Genomic DNA, 21190 nt, shown 5'->3' with positions numbered 1-21190 from the left:
GACGGCCAACCATCTCATGTATAGTAGAGTACCCTGACTTTCTCCCAATGGCAGATGGGGGAAAAGAAGGATCAGGAATGTTGAATTTCAAAATGGCTCAGAGGAGATAAGATGCCAACAGAGTTGTTCAGCAGCAGCCTTCTCCCCTATCTCCAGAACACATTCATACTTGCCCTAGAAAAGCGGGGGTCAGGAGGAAGTTCTGTCGGCCAAATGAGCCTCTCGCCAACACTTGTCTAAGTGTATGGCCAGTATAAGACAGCTCCATGGCCTCTAATCTCTGGTGGTATGTCCCTCAAACAGCTGAAACGTATTAAATCATCTGCAGAACCCTGGAACCCAACTTAAAAAACTGATCTAAAAGGATTTTCCAGGAGCTCAATATTGATGACCTATCCTGAGGATAGGTCATCAATATCTGATTGGTGAAGGTCTGACTCCTATTACCCCTGCTAATCAGTTGTTTGAAGAAGCTGCAGTGCACTGGTGAGTACCACAGCTTCCTCACAGCACACCAAGCACAGTGCTATACATTGTACTGTGGCTGTGTTTGGTATTGCAGCCCAGGCCCATTCACTTGAATGGGATTGAGCTGTACCCAGGCCATGTGACCAATGAACAGGACATCACTTAATTTATGAAAACTGGTGAACCAGGAGGAGATACAATTTCTAGTGGCTAATCAGATGTCATTTTCTAGTAACCCTTAAACTGACCATAAACATAAGAGCAGAGTTGGACAAACCTGTCAATTTTGACAGGCCTGTCAAAAAGTATGGGGGAATGCCCATTGCCCTTGAGTCCAACAAATGAGGGACCATCAATCTTAGATAAATGTGGGCCAAACATGTCCATGTTGGTGGGACCAACTGACCTTCTAATCTGTGGTGGTGTCCTGACTCTCCTTCGACAGCAGATATTAGTGGTTTGGTTGCTGTAAGATAAATGTATAGTTGATAGCAACTTCCACACAGGATCAAGGACGACAGTTTATGCAGAAAGAACTTGGTGATTTTGGTATTCATTTAGTAGGTTAGGATACTAGTGTTCCTGTGGTCATAGGCTCTTAAAGGGTATTGTATGTATCACCTATATTTTGTTTACTAATCAAAACCAGATGATGATGATAAATATTCTTTTTGGTGGCCATCTTGCCTGACCTTCTGTATAAGCTTTACACATTCCACAAGGCCCATAAGCACACTAGGCAGGACATGAGTCATTGACTTCTATGGAAGAGTGTTGAGCAGGGGCCTACATAAAAATCATTTGGCCTCCAGGTCCGGATGCGCCAGATCTGACACTACCGTGATTTTTGTTTTTTCTGCTCCTATGACAGAGCAGGACAGCGAAAATCACTAGCACAGATGTGAACAAAGTCGAATATACGTATCAGTTGCTGCAGAACATTATTATAATAATAAAAAAAAACAACAAGTCTCATTATGAAAAGTTTAGGCCTGTTTCACGCTGCCAGTAGAAGTTCCAGCAAACTGTTCCAGCAAAGTATGGTCTGCCAGAGCTCTCTTGGCACAATGGGGCCAGCAGGCATTCCGGTAACCTCTTCTCTGCCGGAACAGTTTGCTGGAACTACTGTAAAACAGGTGAAAATTTGTGGGAAATGCATGGTAGGGTAAAAGAGGAGAGGACTACAACTTCCAGCATATCCATGCTGTTATTATGGAACACAAGTTGACATTACAGGGAGAGGGTATAAGAGGAGAGAACTACAACTCCCAGCATGCCCAGACTGTTATTGTAGGGCATCAGTGAATATTACATGAAGGGGGATACAGTAGGACAAAACTGCAACTCCCAGTTTTAGGATGTTATGGGCTATCCCAGGACACCACTCGCCTCTCCTCTAGGTACACACACAAGTTCCTCCCCATGTACATTTTCCTCTCCAGGGCTGAGCTCCATCTCCCTGCCCTGGTAACATGATGATGATATGATATCATCACAGGTCCTTCAGCTGTAAAACTACTGACTCTGTACTCTGTAGAGCTGCCCCGATCACATGCTAATGACATCATCGCAGGTTCTTCTGCACAGCTAGCTATGTAAGTCTAATTGGAGAGGGGCTTTCCTGCAGGGCCAGGACCCCTTCCTCCCCGGACCCCATAGCAGCTGCGTGATCTGCGAAGTACACCACTGATGTTGAGAGCATGCTCTGTGAGCCGTGCAGAGGTTGTTGAGCAGGGAGGGGGAGTTGATAAGCTTTGACCATCAAATATTGTGAATGGTGGATCCTGTGTTTTATTTATATATATACAGTGGGATGCGAAAGTTTGGGCAACCTTGTTAATCATCATGATTTTCCTGTATAAATCGTTGGTTGTTACGATAAAAAATGTCAGTTAAATATATCATATAGGAGACAAACACAGTGATATTTGAGAAGTGAAATGAAGTTTATTGGATTTACAGAAAGTGTGCTATAATTGTTTAAACAAAATTCGGCAGGTGCATAAATTTGGGCACCACAAAAAAGAAATGAAATCAATTTTTAGTAGATCCTCCTTTTGCAGAAATTACAGCCTCTAAACGCTTCCTGTAGGTTCCAATGAGAGTCTGGATTCTAGTTGAAGGTATTTTGGACCATTCCTCTTTACAAAACATCTTTAGTTCATTCAGGTTTGATGGCTTCCGAGCATGGACAGCTCTCTAAGTCACACCACATATTTTCAATTATATTCAGGTCTGGGGACTGAGATGGCCATTCCAGAACGTTGTACTTGTTCCTCTGCATAAAGGCCTTAGTGGATTTTAAGCAGTGTTTAGGGTCGTTGTCTTGTTGAAAGATCCAGCCCCGGCGCAGCTTCAGCTTTGTCACTGATTCCTGGACATTGGTCTCCAGAATCTGCTGATACTGAGTGGAATCCGTGCGTCCCTCAACTTTGACAAGATTCCCAGTCCCTGCACTGGCCATCCAGCCCCACAGCATGATGGAACCACCACCATATTTTACTGTAGGTAGCAGGTGTTTTTCTTGGAATGCTGTGTTCTTTTTCCTCCATGCATAACGCCCCTTGTTATGGCCAAATAACTCAATTTTAGTTTCATCAGTCCACAGCACCTTATTCTAAAATGAGGCTGGCTTGTCCAAATGTGCTTTAGCCCACCTCAAGCGGCACTTTTTGTGCTGTGGGCGGAGAAAAGGCTTCCTCTGCATCACTCTCGCATACAGCATCTCCTTGTGTAAAGTGCGCCGAATGGTTGAACGATGCACAGTGACTCCATCTGCAGCAAGATGATGTTGTAGGTCTTTGGTGCTGGTCTGTGGGTTGACTCTGACTGTTCTCACCATTCTTCGCTTCTGTCTATCCGAGATTTTTCTTGGTCTGCCACTTCGAGCCTTAACTTGAACTGAGCCTGTGGTCTTCCATTTCCTCAATATGTTCCTAACTGTGGAAACAAACAGCTGAAATCTCCGAGACAGCTTTCTGTATCCTTCCCCTAAACCATGATGGTGAACAATCTTTGTCTTCAGGTCATTTGAGAGTTGTTTTGAGACCCCCATGTTGCTACTCTTCAGAGAAAATTAAAAGAGGAGGGAAACTTACAATTGACCCCCTTAAATACTTTCTCATAATTGGATTCACCTGTGTATGTAGGTCAGGGGTCACTGAGCTTACCAAGCCAAGTTGAGTTCCAATAATTAGTTCTAAAGGTTTTGGAATCAATAAATATCACTTTGTGTGTCTCCTATAGGATATATTTAACTGACATTTTTTATCGTAAAAACCAACGATTTATACAGGAAAATCATGACGATTAACAAGGTTGCCCAAACTTTTGCATCCCACTATATATATATATATATATATATATATATATATTCCATTGTAATCCTGCCTTTGATGATTTTTAGCATCCCAGCATGTAATTTATATCATTGCAAAGACCTGCAGCACTGATTTCCACAGTCTTTAATTCTGGCAGTATACTGATCACATACCAAACCAATATATAATTTCCTTTCATTCCACGACATTACATCTGACTGTTATAATAAAGGTCGTAGAAGTCAGGTTGGTAATCGTCTCCTTTATCCAAAATTCTTTGTGACTACACACTGTACATTATTGAAAGACATTTTTTACACACCTCCCATTTTACTTCTGCTGTAAAGACTGTTTCATAACAAGATGTTTTTGAACAGACTTAGCCCAAATTTTTCAGCTTAACGGATCAGACTTCCTAAACAATGCCTGAGTGGCATTTTCTGAAAATTATTGAAGTAGATGGAGCATACTCTGACCTACATCTTAGCACATATATTAACTGTGCACTGCTACGTTTGCTACGTGACATCCTACCTCAGTTCGGATAACAGGCCGAACTAGATGGACAAATGTCTGTGAAGGTTCTCATTTATCCAGGTCATGGTATATCTGTAAAGAATAAATCAAGGCAACTGGACTTACTGTAGATTTCTTGTACAGTCCCTCAGAATTGAGAAAGCTTGTTGGAAGAACGAGTGAAACGTTTTCAAGAAATCTACAGTAAGTCCAGTGGCCTTGATTTATTGTTTACAGATATGGATGGACAAATGTCTTTTTTTTTGGCCTTATGTACTATGTTAATTGTAGATACAGAAGATTTTATTGACTTATTATGAGCTAGCTGCATTCAATTTTTTTGTGATTTGTAGTTTACCGAACAAATATAAAATAAAAAACAAAAAAATGGACTAAAGTTAGGTCGCAGGGGAAGAAGAGAAAGAGGAGGAGAAAGGAAGGGGGTCAAGCCGTCTCATACATCAGAAAAGTCTTAAGGGATAAGTGGCCATAGAAAGTTCTGCCAGTTGTAATAGAGCAGGCATCCTCAAACTGCGGCCCTCCAGCTGTTGCAAAACTACAACTCCCAGCGTGCCCGAACAGCCTACAGGTATCAGCCTACAGCAGGGCATTGTGGGAGTTGTAGTTTTACAACAGCTGGAGGGCCGCAGTTTGAGTATGCCTGTAATAGAAAGATGCTGGGTTTCCAGATGTTATGGAGAACAGATGGAAATGGAATGTTTGGCCAATAAAATTGTTAAAATCAGAATGGTTTAAAAAATATTAGAAGTCATACTCACCTCACTGATCCTACGCCGATCCCATTCCGATTCCCGCTTCCAATTCTCTCACCAGTCTACTTCGTGGTCCCTCTCAACATAGGAAGATTGCCACCAGAGAGCCAGTTTCCACCTGCTCTCCACAATATAAGGAAACTCTGGACTCTCCACTGGAACTGTTAAAACCTTCTATAGCCACTTATGACTTTTTTGATGTATGAGACCTCTCACCCCCTTTCTGTCCCTTCCTATTCCCCTTTTACCTTGCGACCTGACTTGTTTTATTTTTTTATCATTCTGACCTTTAAAAAAACCTAGTTGGACAACCCTCTTAAGGGATCAGGATTGAGTAAGGAAGAAGGAATGGACACAAAAACCTCCAGCCCAGAAAGAAGGTCAACGGTCTTTCTTGAAGTTGATAGATTTAGTGGGCAATGCATGGAATTTATTTACGCAACCATGGTTTAACACGGTAAGGCTACTTTCACACTAGTTTTTTTGCTAGATCCGGCAGGGCTCAGCAAAAAATCTTCAGTTACTGATATTACAACCATCTGCATCAGTTATGAACGGATCCGGTTGTATTATCTGTAACATAGCCAAGACGGATCCATCATGAACTCTATTGAAAGTCAATTGGAGACAAATCCGTTTTCTATTGTGTCAGATTGTGTCAGAGTTACATGGATCCGTCCCCATTGACTTGCATTGTGAGTCATGACGGATCCGTCTTGCTCCGCATTCCCACAACGGAAATAAAACTGCAGCTTGCTGCGGTTTGCTCTCCAGTATGGGAACGCAACCAAATGGAACAGAATGCATTTTGGAGCAATCCGTTCTTTTCAGTTACATTTTGTCCCCATTGAGCGTTTTTTTTGGGGGTATTGACTTGAGACCCTATGACGGATCTGAATAGCGGAAAATAGAAAAGCTAGTGTGAAAGTAGCCTAAAGTAGAAACGTGTTGGACTAAAAGTTCTTCTTCAGGCTTCCAAGAGAGCAGTGAAATTCATAACAAAAACCTAGATCTCTAGAGTCTTGTATGTTTGATAGGTCCCAGGTGAGCTGAAAGCTACTGAAAAAATACTATTGAATGTTTCTCATCAGTTTAATCCTTTTCTTTTGACAATAATGCTAAATATACAAAGTGCCCCATAGTGGTTCATTAAGTCAATTGTTGAGTTTTCAGATCATCAATAAGTTGCATGACTAATTTGCAAACAAATATTTTGAGTAACATCAACCAAAAGAACGATCCTTGGAGGGTGATGGTGCATAAGGCCATGTAACAGTACATAGATTTACTTAACAGAGACCCACCTATTGCACCCAGTAATAAGAGGAGACTCATGCTATATGCGCGTGCCTCTAATTTTCATAGGCTTGACACGTGCCCCGAAGACCAAATAAGACCATTTATTTTAGATACCTCTGGAAGCCATCTAGATTCTGTAAGAGAGCTTGGCCTTCTCTCCTTTCTCAGAAAATTCCCAGTATCTCCCCATCAGCTTTATGAAAGCACAGTCTGGTAACCATTTACTAAGTATAAACAGAAAAATCTCTTTCCTAAAAATAGGATCCTATGTCTCATAGAATGTTAAACCCTTATGGTCACGTGCTCATTTTACTAATAGTCGGTGCACGGTTTGCTACCACTTCAACACTGTCCTACCGTGATTGCAATCTAATATGAAGTACGTGTTGAAGGGACAAGAACAAAAATACATATAAAATGACATACAGACTGGTGCTTCTGAACCAGAGACTGGGGCAAAGCACGGTGTTGTGTTACATAGGAAGAAGTTTATATTGAGATGTTATTTTATTCCTTTATGCATATAGACTGTTACTGTCAGTATCTGTGGTTTAGAGGCTTTTCATAAACAGCAATTTCCTGACATATTGTTATTAAATGAGGTCTAGATGAATCCCAGGAGCCATATGGTGAACTAGCTCAGGCACCTACATTTTTGGATGCTCTTACCTGGCTCCCAGAATGGTCTAACTGGCTCCTAGACAGGATGCCGTCAGTCCCATAGGCAGTGAATAGAGAGGTGGCCCAACATTCACAGTAACACTTCATGGATAGGGGACTCGGAGACCCTCTGTCCTTGGGATTGCTCATGAACCCCCAGCAATCTGACATTTATCACTTACTGTATCCTATGGATAGGTCATAAATACTTTTAATGGGATTAACCCCTCTTAAGCCGTTGTCATATTAGGCCATGTTTCTCGTGCAGAATTTGGTGCAATCTCCGCAATCCATGAAGAATCCACTCCTAGCCCTTTCAAGACCCTGCGAACTTCCATTCTTTCTTTTTACGCTCTGCCTTTATTTTTCCATACACATATCCGTATGAGGTTATTTTTGGAGTTCTACTTTAAATGGCACCAGTTAATGTTGCATAAGGTGTAGTGGGAAGCTGAAAAAAAAAATCCAAAAATGACTTATACGGTACTTCTTCTTCCTTTTGGATCCACTTTTTGTTTTGGCTTGAAAAACTGCATCAGAAACTGCGTGTGTATTTCCAGAATAATAGAGAATATGGACTTCATTCGGGGTGCTACATTTATCAGCTGCTCTTTGACCTAGGGAGGAGAGGGCGTTCATCCTAGCTTCAGAATGGGTTCTAGTTGTTGTTCATTATGGGGAAAGGCACTTGGGGTGAAGGTATCAACTTTGTATGTCAACTTGCTGGCATAAAAAAGTAAAAAATTTTGGCACATACTCTTTGTGCCAAAATTGGCAACTTTTTAGTCTTTTTACAACACCCTTACCACTTTTACAAGTGGTCATAGTTAGGTATGTTAATTTGCCTCATGCTGGTGGCATGGGAAAACCGGAGTAGCATTTGTAGACATCAGTGTGAGTTTTAAAAATTTGCCTAATTTAACAAACAATGTGCGACATTTGAAAAATTTGGCACAACTTTCGGCGACTGAAAATCAAAGCAAAACTGACTTCAAAAAGCCCTAACGTGGTGCATTCCCCCATTCATGTACTGTGTCTCTAATGTTAGCTTTTGTATATTACTTTGTGTACTGCTCTTTTAGATGATGTTTCACTCTGACTACAACAGCATTGGCACCACCACTGGCGCAATGGTAATGGACTCCAATTCCCTGGGATTTGTACACGTGACTGATCTCTCGCCGCTGGGTGGTGTCTCTTGGGATGTTCCCTCCTGATAAGCTCTTCTAATCTGCCACCTGTCTGACTGTTCCTATCTGCTGTGCAGCCCTTGCTCCTTCAAGTAAAGGTTTAACATTAGAGAGGATTAAAAGTAAAATTAGGATTATGAACTGCTTTTAGCAGCTCCACCCTGAATGACTGGACCCAGCGTATAAGACTGAAACATGTTGAGACTGCAAAGAGCTTCTCAGCTAGACCTAGATATGTAGAGTGATCATAAGATATTTCACTATAAAATAAAAATCAATCCAAGGAAAATATGCAGGTCCTTGGTTTCTGCCATGTTCGCGAAATACTATCCCATCCATGTAACTTCAACTGAAGTATTCATCCAACTTCCCCAGGCCACATATGGGTAATTATGTCTCAGGATAGGTGATAAGTGTCTAATTGGTGGGGGTCCTGCTGATCACAAGAACAAAGACTGTGTTCACCTGTTTAAATGGATCGGTATAAGCCCCATAAAGGTTAATGGATTGGCACTGCACACATATGTCTGCCATTCCATTCAAATGGGGGACCACAAGCCTCCGTTCCCATGATCCCCAACAGTGGAACCCCCACAATCCAACTTAACTCCTGTTAAGTTGTAATGGGACAATCCCTTTAAAGGGGCTTACTACTAAATCTCCGTTCATTGGGTGCCCAACCATTGGGACACTTACACATTTTAGAATAATGGGAGTAATAACCTAGTTTTAAAAAATTATACTAATGGCAGGAAATATTTTAAAATTAGAAAAATGCAAGGGTTACTCTCCTGCTACAACCTCTGCTGTTCTTGTTGCCTACCGCAGCCAATCACTGACCTCAGCTGATGTGTGCCATACATGTAAGCATTATTGCTAAGGCCAAGAATTGGCTGCAGTGGTCTTATGGGTGTAGAGCATGTTATTACTGGAAGAGAAGTAAAGAAAGACTGATGGGATCCACCGGAGCATCAGTGCTAGAGCGGCAGGGATTTAACAGGTGAGTAACATTTGCTGCCATTAATTTGACTTTTAAAACTTTTGGACAAGCACTATAAGCTTTCCCACTCCCTCAATAATTTTTGCTTGAACGGAGTCATGTTGCACTTTCCTTCAGAGCAGTTGAATGGGAGCCCCCTGCGCAGGAGCAATGTCATAGAGACCTTCACCCTTTCATTTCTAGGGTTGAAAAAGGTCCCGAAGTCCAGAACCCCCTTGATCAAAGTGATATGCGATTTCCTAGCACAATGTCATAATATTATATGCTGGAAATCTGTGAACCCATAATGGTGGCCAAGTCAGTTGTCTCCCAGTTTTCATAAAAACAGATACAGACATGTCCATCCTTACCTTTCCTCTTGGCTTAACACATCCCAAGATGAATGACATGGGATGACCAGCTTTAAAAAAAATTAACATGATTTTGCGATACTTTGTCGGAGTTGTTTATGCTATATGTTTCTATAGGTGGTCACCCAGTGGTTGTGATGTGGTTAGCAGCCCGTCAAGAGTTATAATGGCAATGTTTCGAATTTGCATCGTGACCAATTGTAGCCCGCAATTTGTGGAAAGGTAGGGGTGGACACGTCTAACAAGTCAGGGTCGTTGATGTAAAAAAATTTTGAAGGGGGATCTGCTCTTTAAATCCAGTACAAGATTTCTCATCTGATTGTATGCTCTGGTTGTGGATCTTGAGATGCCTGAGGAAGCACCAGCATGAGCAATGTTATCAGGGAGCTATATGTATATGGCTTTTATATAGTCAAAAAAGTTGAACGTATCTCTGGCGATACATCTTTTTCTTTTCCATAATTAGCTACCTGTTACCATGCCAACCTATGAAAGTGGTCTAATCAACCGTCTGTCCATCGGTGATGAAAGTAACAGTCCCAGAATGCCCAGAAGATCATATAATAGCAGAACCTGCCTCAGCCTATATATGCCTCATGGAGGCATAAAATGGTGAAGACATGGTCAATTTCATGGAAAACCTCAATACTGTGGGTCGGGTGGGCTGTGCACGAAATACGTATCCTCGTATCTAGGTCGCCGTTATTGCGGTATCGAAGAGGTTAAACTGGGAATAAATCAAATGTATCGAATCTCTGAAGAGATCACGTGATTTCATCAAAGCTATTTCTGTCACTGGCAAATTTCAGAGTCACGCCAATCAAGCACTTGGACGACTCCTTAATCAGGCTGCTTTCTCTACCCTTTCGGTTTGATTGCTGCCTCCAGAATAAAAGGGTGTTTTTTGTTTTTTTTTAATCAGGATTTTCAGCTGTTTAATGACATTGATGCGGCTGAGCAGTAAACTAACCGACTGGTACCCTCCACTGGAAGACACCGGGATGTGCGCAAGAACTTTGCTTCCGGGGGGAGATAAAAAAATAAAATATTAAAAATATATGACATTTATGGAATTTATTGGTGATTAGCAGGATTTTAACAGATCAGAGTTTCATAAGAAGTTTCTCGGGTATATTCACATGGGGCAGGTTCCAGTTTCTAACCATAGAAAATATGGGCATATCCACTTTTAATAGCATTGTCATTTTTTTAGACAAATGTAGTCATTTTTAATGCATCGTCACAATTTATAATGCAGGCAAATTGTATATAATAAGATCTAATTGATTATTTGGGAATTAACCCATCACACCTTAGTGGAAAGATCAGGTCCACATGGGGCGTCATCTGCTGGATGTTTGGAGCCTGGTTGTATTAGGGGCCAATTATTATGGTGGATCAGTCTGACCCTGGATATAGCAGAAAAAGTTAATTTTTTTCTCGTTTTTTGCAGATCTTCATGAATTTTCTGTATGCCCAGGGAAAGCTTCCCAGAAATATGTTAACCATACCCACAGGCCGGCAGAGATGGAGTGTCCTCCTGGCCTCTGCCGGTTTGGTTTACGTCGGTGTCCCTTCTTTCTGCTGTATAAATAGTGCATTCTTCTCCATGGGGTATCCAGAAAAACGGGTGGTATAGGTTTATGGGCGATGATGGGTATGACTGTAGGCCTATACACTGGCATCCATCAGAGGTAGATGCCAGGAAATCCTCAAGTCATGACTGCAGACATGGTGTGAGAGATCTCACATGTCCTTATAACATTATTTGAAGCCCATGGAATTTAGGTTGGTGTAAGCTGTCGCTTTAGGGGATGGAGAGGTAAAGAGACATGAGTAAAGCTCAAGGATATCCGACGTGCAGACTGGAGAACATCCCATAGTAACAAGGTAGAAAATAGAACAGGCTTAATGTACTGGAAAGATGTGCAGAGCACTTGGAGAATCCAGCAAGGAAAAAAGCTCTGTGTATAATTCATATTGTCCACGCTGTTCAGCGTAGGAAGGGCTCCAAGAGACCATAATCATCTCGCTTAGATTTGTCTCTAGGAAAGGATTTTATTTTTCCCTGTAAATCACGAGTGAACATATATTGTGTGCAGCATTTACAATTAATAAAAGTTACGCATCATGTACAAGACTCTGTCCGCATCACGGTCCGCAAACCGCAGAGCCACAAAATACAAAGTAAGAGCCTGGAAGCAGATAGCTCCATAGACTGCATGGTGGCCGTGTTGGGATACTGTGGTTCAGCTCCCATTAAGCTCCCCTTCTACTTACGCGCCATGCACTATTTGTTTCTGGCACTGTGGCAACCCAAAACAGCTTTTCTGTGTGGGTGTGCCAGTTGTCGGACCCCCAATCATCTGATATTGATGACCTATTCTGAGTATAGTTCATCAGTATCTGTAACCCGGAGAACCCATTTATGAGCCAGTAGCCATAACACCGAGGAAGTCAAGTGCACTAGACAGAGCGGCTTCACCCACAGTGCACTGGAAACCTTATTTGCATAAAATAGAAAGAAGCATGTCTGAGGACTTGAGGATTGGATTTTCACATGTAAAGAGGGGTTATGTTTTGTGGCACCTAATCTATATGGCCACATACTCTGAAACGGATTTTTCAGCAGTATTGGCCGATCATAACTTGCATTGATGATGATGTTCGTTTGGCAGATTGAAACAAAGGATTGGGTATGTTGAATTTAATATGTCCAATCCTTTTGTTATCAGAGAAGATAATCTACTCTCCCCATTCAGAATATATACATACTCGAAAAAGCCAAGGGTTTGTGCATTTGGGGAATCAGGAGGCATAGTTGATGTTTGTGTATGACCAATTTAGGTACGCAAAGAACTGAATCTAATGTTATAATATGAGGTAATTTAATTGGGTATTATCTTTCAGGTCAGATTTTGCCTGCAAACCGCAACACGCCAAGTCCAATAGATCCAGAAACTATCCAAGTGGCAGTAGGATATGAGCCAGACCCAGCTGATCTTGCTCTGTCAACCATCCCAGGTCAAGAGATGTTTGACCCCAGGAAACGCAAGTTTTCCGAAGAAGAGCTAAAGCCTCAGCCAATGATTAAGAAGGCCCGTAAGGTCTTCACACCAGAAGATCTGAAGGTAAGTTGGAACCGGTGTACAAGGTGTTCTGATGTCAAAAAGCTTTGCCTGAATGCTAACATTTCATGTTAAGAATGGGACTGAATTGCATCCGACATAGCAAATACTTTATCCAAAGAAAACTTTTTCCCTGCATTTTTTCCAGTAGAATCCAATCCCATTCTTGGTACTAAATATTCACCTAAGGAGCCATATTATGGAGATCTGAATACAACCATAAAGGGGCTTCCTGAGAGTACAATATTGATGACCTATCCTCAGGATAGGCCATCCATATGAGATCAGTGGGGGTCTGACTCCCGACACTTCAGGTGTATGAAGAGGATGCAGAATTCCATTGAGCATGCTGTGGTCTCTTCCTAGACTTGGCCTATATGCAGCTCAGTTGCATTCAAGTGACTGTATCTGGGCTGCCATACTAAGCACAGCCACTATATAATGCACAGCGCTGTGCTTGGTTTGCACTGGTCCAAGTGCTGCGGCCCTTTAAAACAGCTGATCAGTAGGGGTGTTGGACCCCCATCCAAAGTATAGGTCATCAATATTGTACTGTACTTCCAGAAAACCTCTTTAAGCAAAGTCGAGATCGGTGGCCTTTAAGCTGGGAGGAATGCTGCAAACATTTTCAATGATTTTTTTAGCACTAAAAGTAAAAAAAAAAGAACAAAAAAACTAAGTCTGCTTTGATGGTCTCCTTGCACAGGATTGAACATGTGAGAGTATAAATATGCATCCACTGTAAGATTAGTTCTATGATGGGCATTTAAGAAGGAAAAAAATATTGGGCAGGTGGCACATATGTTGTAGGAGAATATTGTTATACAGTAAGTGGGTTTGTGTTCACTGGTGCCTTTGAATAATTCTCTTCATTATTCTGAGGAGATATTAATAGTTGGACTGTATCAATCTCTATGGAGACACAAAGGAACCCTATCTACAAGCATGTCATCTAAAATATTAGTGATTTGAACATGGGCAAAGGGTTTTTTGTCCTGTTTCTAGTGGGGTCATACACTTGACCATGTTGATATAAATATTCTTTCTATCAGTTCATCTGATGGAACATTGCTGATGTTTTGTATAAGTAAAACACAGAGAAGACTAGTGACCAAGAATTATTTTTCAGAGACATTGGGACTGGTAGGGACTGTCACCATAGACATGCATATAGGCCAGACCTGTAATGTGTACCATCACAAAAATAATTGACCATCAAGTCGTCTACTCTTGAGAATATAGAGTGGAGCAGTTTTCTGATGAGGCCTTCTTCTCAGGGTGGGGTTCCAAGTGGTTCCCATCCTATCCAGTGAGCACCAGGCCTTGTTCAGCAAAGCAGCTGAACCATTACCCTCTTTTTTAAGACTAGCTCCAACACTTCAGGCAAAACACTACCCAGATTCTCCTCAGATTCTTCCTCATGTTTCCCAGACTCCAGTCCACACTAACGCTACAAACCTAAAGCCATTCCAAGCCTCTAGTTTACCACTACTCCTGATGTCTAAGCCCACACCAGCCTTTAGCACATAGAACATTATATCAGTTTGAACAGGTCTCAAGCCTAATTGTCTGGCCTATAGCCACTCCACATTGCATGTAGACCGTTAGCAGTCTGCCCTATAGGTACATTAGTTCTCCTTGTATTTCCTACTTATCACAATGTAGTGGGGTAATGTTCAAGAGGGTTAGAAATGACCATTAAATGATACCCTACTTGAGGATGGCACAGTGACTCACAAGGACACCGCAAGGTTTACCTTGAACACCAGTTTAGTCAGTCGGAGACAACCAGCTTATGGTTATAGTCTCTCAGAGAGGGCACAAGCTTGATGGTTACATACAGTGCTGTGGAATCAAGCTTGGCTGTTAAGCACACACAGATGTGAGGCACAAAGCAGTTTCTATATGCAACTTGCAAAGTAACTCTACAGGCATTTCCCAGGAGGATAGGTCGGGATATGTTTTGCTATAAGGGGGTGGGTAAGTCTTCATTGCGAGACCCCTTTACAAGAAAACTGGCCTCACCACCTACATCTTCCCATCAGTACCAGGCTCCTGCTGGGCCTACTCCAGCATCCGTACCTCCCGCTGAACAGTCTCTTAGTTGTAAAGGTTATGTATGTGGGAGAATAGGCTTCACGCCCAGTAAGGTTTTCGACTCAGAGAAACTGGGTTGAAAAAAAAACAACCTGACCAGCACCTACATAGCATGTAGATAGTCCTGTGATGAAGCTCGCAGTGGGATAACTTCCGATCACTTCCGATCTACTACTTGTATAGTAGAAGGTTACTATATCATATGGCTTTTGTCCCAAGATGGTTCCCAGCTTTAGCACTAATCCTCACACGTGTACATTACATGCCCGTGAATCTGTCTTCATGTAGTCTTCAACCTTCCGTCTGCTCATGAAACTGATACCTTTGGAAGGATATCAATTTATTTTCTGCAATAAAGGAAAGAGAAGCTAATTAAAAATGATTTTATCATTCACCACCAGTGAGTCAGCAAAGCATCGCCACCAATGTGACAAAGAGCCTTCGTTTTGCTTTAATCACATCAGTTGCTCTGGGAATACTTAATCCTGGCTCACTCTTTTATTACAGCAGGCTGATTGGCGGTTTGATTCTAGGGACAGGGTAAGAAGATTAAGCCAGTCAATCGCCTCTGGAGAACATGTGATCTCTTCTGGCCAACCTCGCATGGAGCAGGCCAGGATTAAAAGATTTTGCTTTTGCAATTTGTTAAAATAAGGATGGACATGGCTCAGGTGACTGCATAATAAATTGCTTTAAAGCACCAGAAATAGAAAAAGGGTGGAAGCCTATACTGAGAAGAGCACGTTATCATGATGTAAACGTCTCCTATTATAAAAAATACTAATAAAAAAAATTAATGCTATAGAAAAAAACTAAACGTTTGCACCCTTCTAAATGCTGAAAGACTGTTGCCTCATGTGAAAAGCCGGAAAAACATCATCTAGTTCATTAGGTCTAATTTCTTGTTGATACTTTTCACCTAACGGATGGTTCATCCACAACATTATTATAATGATATACCGGTATTTAATTCTAAAGAGACGGCCGGATGTCATGGCTGGACACAAGCTGCAAAATCCACCCGTGTCAGCCAATAGTCATGTCACCTGGCCGCAACCTAAAAGATAATTCAGCTATGAAGCAACTCTTTAATTGTCATTAAAGGCAACCTGTCAGCGGGATTCTCAGCACTAAACTGCCACTACCACCATGTTATGGAAGGAATTGTGCAGAACATTAGCTTTTAAAGGGGTAGGCCAGTTGTGGCAAGCTATCCTCTATCCACATAATAGGGGTAACTAGTAGATTGGTGGTAGTCCTACTGCTAGGATCACAAGAACATGGTCCCTATAACCACTAGAAATGAATAGAGTGGCAGGTAAAGCTACCTTCTGCAAATAGAATACCCTTTTGATCATGCATGGTTTGTATTTACATCCATTGAGGCATTAGTGGTGCACCAAAGGGGTTCCAATGTCGGCAGTACTGTACTCTCATACATACTCTGTAGATTTCTCCTTCCAGGCATGCACAGTGCAGGTGTACTTATTTCGGCTTCATATGCGCATGTGTCAGAGACAGAGTGCATGTACACCCGGCCTCACTCTGCATGCCTCGAGATTGGAGTGGTGATTCTGCTGACATCAGATCCTCTTTGGCATGTCAATCCTGCCCCAGTAGGTGTGATTGTAGCGAAAGCTGCCTGACTAATGAGATGACCGTCTCTGCCCACATGACTAGTCCTGGTTAAGTATAATACAGATGGAACTATTCCTTAGCAGTCAGTATAACTGAAAACATGCTAGTGGAGCTATTAAATAGGCCCATAACATGGTGGTGGTGGTGGCTAAGAATCGAAAATCCAGAATACAGATTCCCTTTAATCTTGTACTTGAGGTAGGATAAGTTGAACCATGGATGAATTCTACAAGCTTTTCTCGCTAGACAATGTCACGTCCTGAACTTTGGAAGCTTGCAGTAAAGCATCTGGTCATCATGAGATATCTTGGATGTCTACACCAGGATTATAGTCTTGTTTTCTGTCATCTCCTTTTCCCTGTATCCCAAAATCTAACATGTTCCTTTTTCTCTTTCAACAAATGAGCAGGATGAAAAATACTGGGCAAGGCGTAAAAAGAACAATATGGCTGCCAAGAGGTCAAGAGATGCACGCAGGCTAAAAGAAAACCAGATTGCCATCCGAGCCTCGTTCCTCGAGAAGGAGAATTCCGCCTTACGGCTGGAGGTTGCCGACCTCAGAAAAGAGCTGGGCAAATGCAAAAACATTTTGGCAAAGTATGAAGCCCATCATGGGCCTGTGTAAGGGACTGACCGGCTATGGATGACACATGGACACCTTTATTCCTGCCGAGTAGCACTAAACACATACCAACCTACTTCTGTCATCAGCACTTTACTGGAAGATGAAAAAGACTTGCAATGTCTCTTTTTTACCATTATTTGTTTAGTTTTTCTTTTATTTCTATTTGTTTTTTGACCTTCGCATATTCCATACTCTCAAGCGCTTTATAAAGGGGTAAAGCTTACCTTGACAATGTCAAAACCTGCTGTAGCAAATGTTTTCCCAGTACCCTCACCATCTGCTCTGGATTTAAACCACGGTGGAACACGAAAATCTTGGAGCAAGAAGGACTTACTATTAACATCAAGAGTGACCTAGACTACTACACAAGACATTTTTTTTTTCAGTGAATTAGTTTTCCTTGCCATAATCCCTAGATGTCAACAAATCTGTACATATGTGTGATTTTACTGAGAAGTATTCTGTTGTGTATTACCATTGTTTAATAAGAACATTCACCGTGACGTTATTTCCATTATTTAACTTTTATAACCGATTTGGGGTTTTGGTTAAACTTTGAGAGATCGTTAGGTCTCACAGGAGCTTATGATCATCATTACATTTTCCATATGCTTAAAGCAATAATCTTTACTGGCCAAATCTCAATTTACTTAAATTATACAGGCTAGAAATTAAGTGGTTGCAAGTGACGTCGTGTCCTAATACCATTCAGTAGCTTCTCTATTCCTTACTTCTAAAATATCTCAACTGAAAAGGTAAACATTCAAAAATGAATGCTATTCATATGGCATATGTAAAAAAAACATATCAAACATGCACAACAACCATAAGAGGTTTCCCTTCATGATGCACATCCTCAGTTTCTCCACATCAACAGTCTAGTTAAAGAGTTGACTGCTTTTTAAAATACATTTTTACTAGGGAGAACCCCCCAAAATAATCAATTAAGTATACTCCGGGAACAACCAGTGATCAGTTATGATCAGGGAGAGAATTCAGCAACAAGTCTTCAATTTCCCTGAAGCACCACCACAGGCCAAATGAAGTATTACATTGTGCCGCCATAAATCAATACACTGTGTAATACCTGGACATGAGGGGTCCTCCTAAGAGAACAAAGCTCTTGGTAACAGTTCTCTACATGGCTTATTTTATGGACATCTCAAACGGATGATTGTCACCTCTTTTCACATAGAATGCCATAATAGGGATTGTTTTTCTAAACTCAAGTACCCCATTATTTTTCACAATTTTAAGCACCTAAATTCTAATTTCTACACTGTCTCCAGAGTAAGACATTTCTAAATTTCCTATAGAATTATATGATAGTAGTACAAAACCATTCAAAGCATAGCCTAATATTATCTGACCGAAAAAAGTTACAACTGTAAGAAACATTCCTTTTCCACCTTTCACAAAGCCTTTTTCGTACTGCATTTCACAATTGTACAGTTTTCACTTTTGTAAAAAAACACTGTGATTTTAGTGTTTTCGGACTCTTTGTATTTTTTTGGTGATATCATTTTAAATCTGGTAGCTGTGAAATGGATATGACTTGCAGAAACTTATTTATTATGTCAATGGAAAGAAAAGCAAACTTGTGCCCTGTGTGTTGTAAATTTTTGTTTTATGATGGAGTTTCGTATTTATGACATTATAATAACATATATGACAGGAATATAAAATAATGATATTCCTTTACATGGTGATGCCATTTTTGGTGACTCTACAGTTGTGTTTGGAAGATCAATTAGGTTTAGATAACAGGGCATATCCAAATTGCTAGGAAATTACATAGTAATTAATACTTTGGGAGGTCAGTTCCTCATGGGAGGTGCCAATCTGCACAGGGCTTAAACTCTCCCCAGAGATGCAGCCATGATAACAAAAAAAAGCGAAACTGTCCTTAGGCTATGTTATCCTTTTCGATATGAGTTGTATAGTGAAATGGCCCTATTATGGGGCCCCTTCTCCTTAATCCCATATTATGGATTTTCCAAAAACACAGAGGGAATATCCTTCATTTTGCTTTATTATACAGTCAACATACACCTAGCCTCAGTTTGCTTTTCTGAACGAATGAATGTAAAAGAGGCATGTAATATAAGGAAGGTCATAGTGTTGTCTTATATGGTGGTTCATCTGAATAATTTGGTGTTTTTCAGCAGATCTTTGTAAGATTTATATTATTCAAATGTACAGATTAAATGAATATGTTTTGAAGTGTTTTGCACAATGACTTCTATATATGTGTTTTAATAGACATCTTCTACACAGGAGATAAATTATAATAAAGCTACAGATGAGGTATAAAGTCTGAAAATAATTATAGATGAGATATACTATAGTACAAATTCTCTCTTAAATATGTAAAGTATGGATTTAAAGGGGTTGTCTAGAACTAGAAAAACATTTATTTTTTCCCCAACAACAGCTCCCACTGTAAGGGCTAAGTTAAAGGGTTTGTCTGGTTTCAAGATTAACCTGCACAACATAGGGGATCCACCTGTAATAAAAAGCTGATCATTACTGACCTAGCAGATCCCTCACCACTGTGACCGCTGCAGGCAATCACTGGCCTGGTACAATGGTGAAGCCAGTGATTGGCTGCAATGGCCAATGCCAATATCCTGACGTGTTATGTGATTTTACATTGCTCCAGACGTAACTGGTTCTCAATAAGGAGATCTAACTGGTGTATAGAATTTTACCAGCAATGGTTCATGGGAAAAAGCATATGCAAATGAGCACTCCTTTAAAAGGATAAAAACTGTCTCCCTAATGCCACCTACAGGCATCTTCCCTGTAAGTCAATATCTGGCCCATAAAAGAGACAAAACACAATTAGAAATATAAGCCAAACCAGAGCTCCATTTGTTCACAGCTGTTTTGGGGGACAGAGTAGCGTATTGGTTGACCAAATGAGATGCCTTGATGAAGCACTAGGGGTATTGGTTCTCACTGATCCATCTAAATTATAATGTCATCAAGCCAACCTGTCCCCTGCTTTGTACTGATAAAGGGCAAGAACCCTGATAAAAAGCTGTCTACAACTGGATGTCTGGTTTTGGTAGTATCTCTATCATCTTTCAAGGGTTTAGATAATATCTCTAGTCATCTTTCAAGGCTTTTTAATGGCTTAAACATTGACTTACAAGTAGATGCCTATAGGTAGCCCTAGAGAGTCAGTTTACGTCCTTCTGGTGGAAAACTAATTTGCAATAGAGAAGGGGGGCTTACACTACTGGAAGGGTGAACCTCTCAGAGATTCAAGGGGTTATGCCAAGTATTGAAGTCATCCTTTATCCACAATATAGGGATAACTAACTGACTGGTGAGGATCTGACCACTGGCACTCCACTGATCCTTCTCCCCCATCCTAATGGAGCTGTCAGTTGAGCATGTGCCCTGCAGCTCCATTATTCTCTATGGGACTGCAGGAAATACCCTGCTATCTGGGCAGTCTGAGGCAGAATAAATGGAAAGGAAGGGTTCATGTTTGACGTGCTGTTCAACTGGGAGGTGTGAACGGGGTCCACGTGTAACAACTGTAGGTAGGGACAGACAAGAACAGTGAGCCCTAAGGTTAGAACCCAGAATGCTTTACCTACCTACTTGCAGTGCAAGCCCTAGATACCTAGACCGCAACATGTCAACGGTCCCTACGCTATTTAAGTGCAGAAACGGATGACAAACAAAGACAGAAAAATACAATACCAGAGTGGTAAGTAAATGGGTTAGAACTAGATAGGCTACACTGTACCAAAGAGACAGAGAGTAGTCAGAAGACAAGCTGGGGTCAGAAGCACGAGCAATTCAATAAAGCACATGAAATAAAAAACAGGAACGCAGCTAGTGAGTCCAAAGACTATCACTGGCAATGGTGTATGGCAAGGAAGGGATTTAAATAGAGCTCTGAGACCCTGGATCGGAACCTGATAGGTCCATGACTCTACACTCCATTAGTGAGAAACACTAGTACACAGTAATAGAGCAGCTGAGCAATCAGCCCACTGTTAGTCTCCAGCACACACCCACTGCAGGGAGAAACAGAGCATCGTATCCTGTTACTAAGGATGCGGTCCCTTCACCAGGGGCTCAGCAGCCTAACGCAGCCGTACTGAGG

The 21190-nt window shown here is 41.3% G+C and overlaps 1 protein-coding gene across 2 annotated transcripts in view; it reads left to right on the top strand.

The window, feature by feature from the left end:
- Positions 1-19261, top strand: part of HLF (HLF transcription factor, PAR bZIP family member) — a 37403-nt gene extending 18142 nt beyond the window's left edge. The window contains exons 3-4 of one of the 2 annotated variants that reach the window (XM_040435553.1): positions 12487-12707; positions 16849-19261. In XM_040435553.1, the coding sequence (XP_040291487.1) occupies positions 12487-12707; positions 16849-17064 (437 nt within the window). In that variant the 3' untranslated portion in view covers positions 17065-19261. Of the gene's footprint in view, positions 1-12486; positions 12708-16845 lie in introns of both variants that reach the window. The other variant, XM_040435552.1, reaches the window with a different exon arrangement.
- Positions 19262-21190: the final 1929 nt, after the last annotated feature.

The sequence above is a fragment of the Bufo bufo genome, chromosome 6 (genome assembly GCF_905171765.1).
Source record: "Bufo bufo chromosome 6, aBufBuf1.1, whole genome shotgun sequence".
NCBI lineage: Eukaryota > Metazoa > Chordata > Amphibia > Anura > Bufonidae > Bufo > Bufo bufo.
Note: the sequence above shows the minus strand (reverse complement) of the source record. Positions and strands in the feature narration are given on the sequence as shown.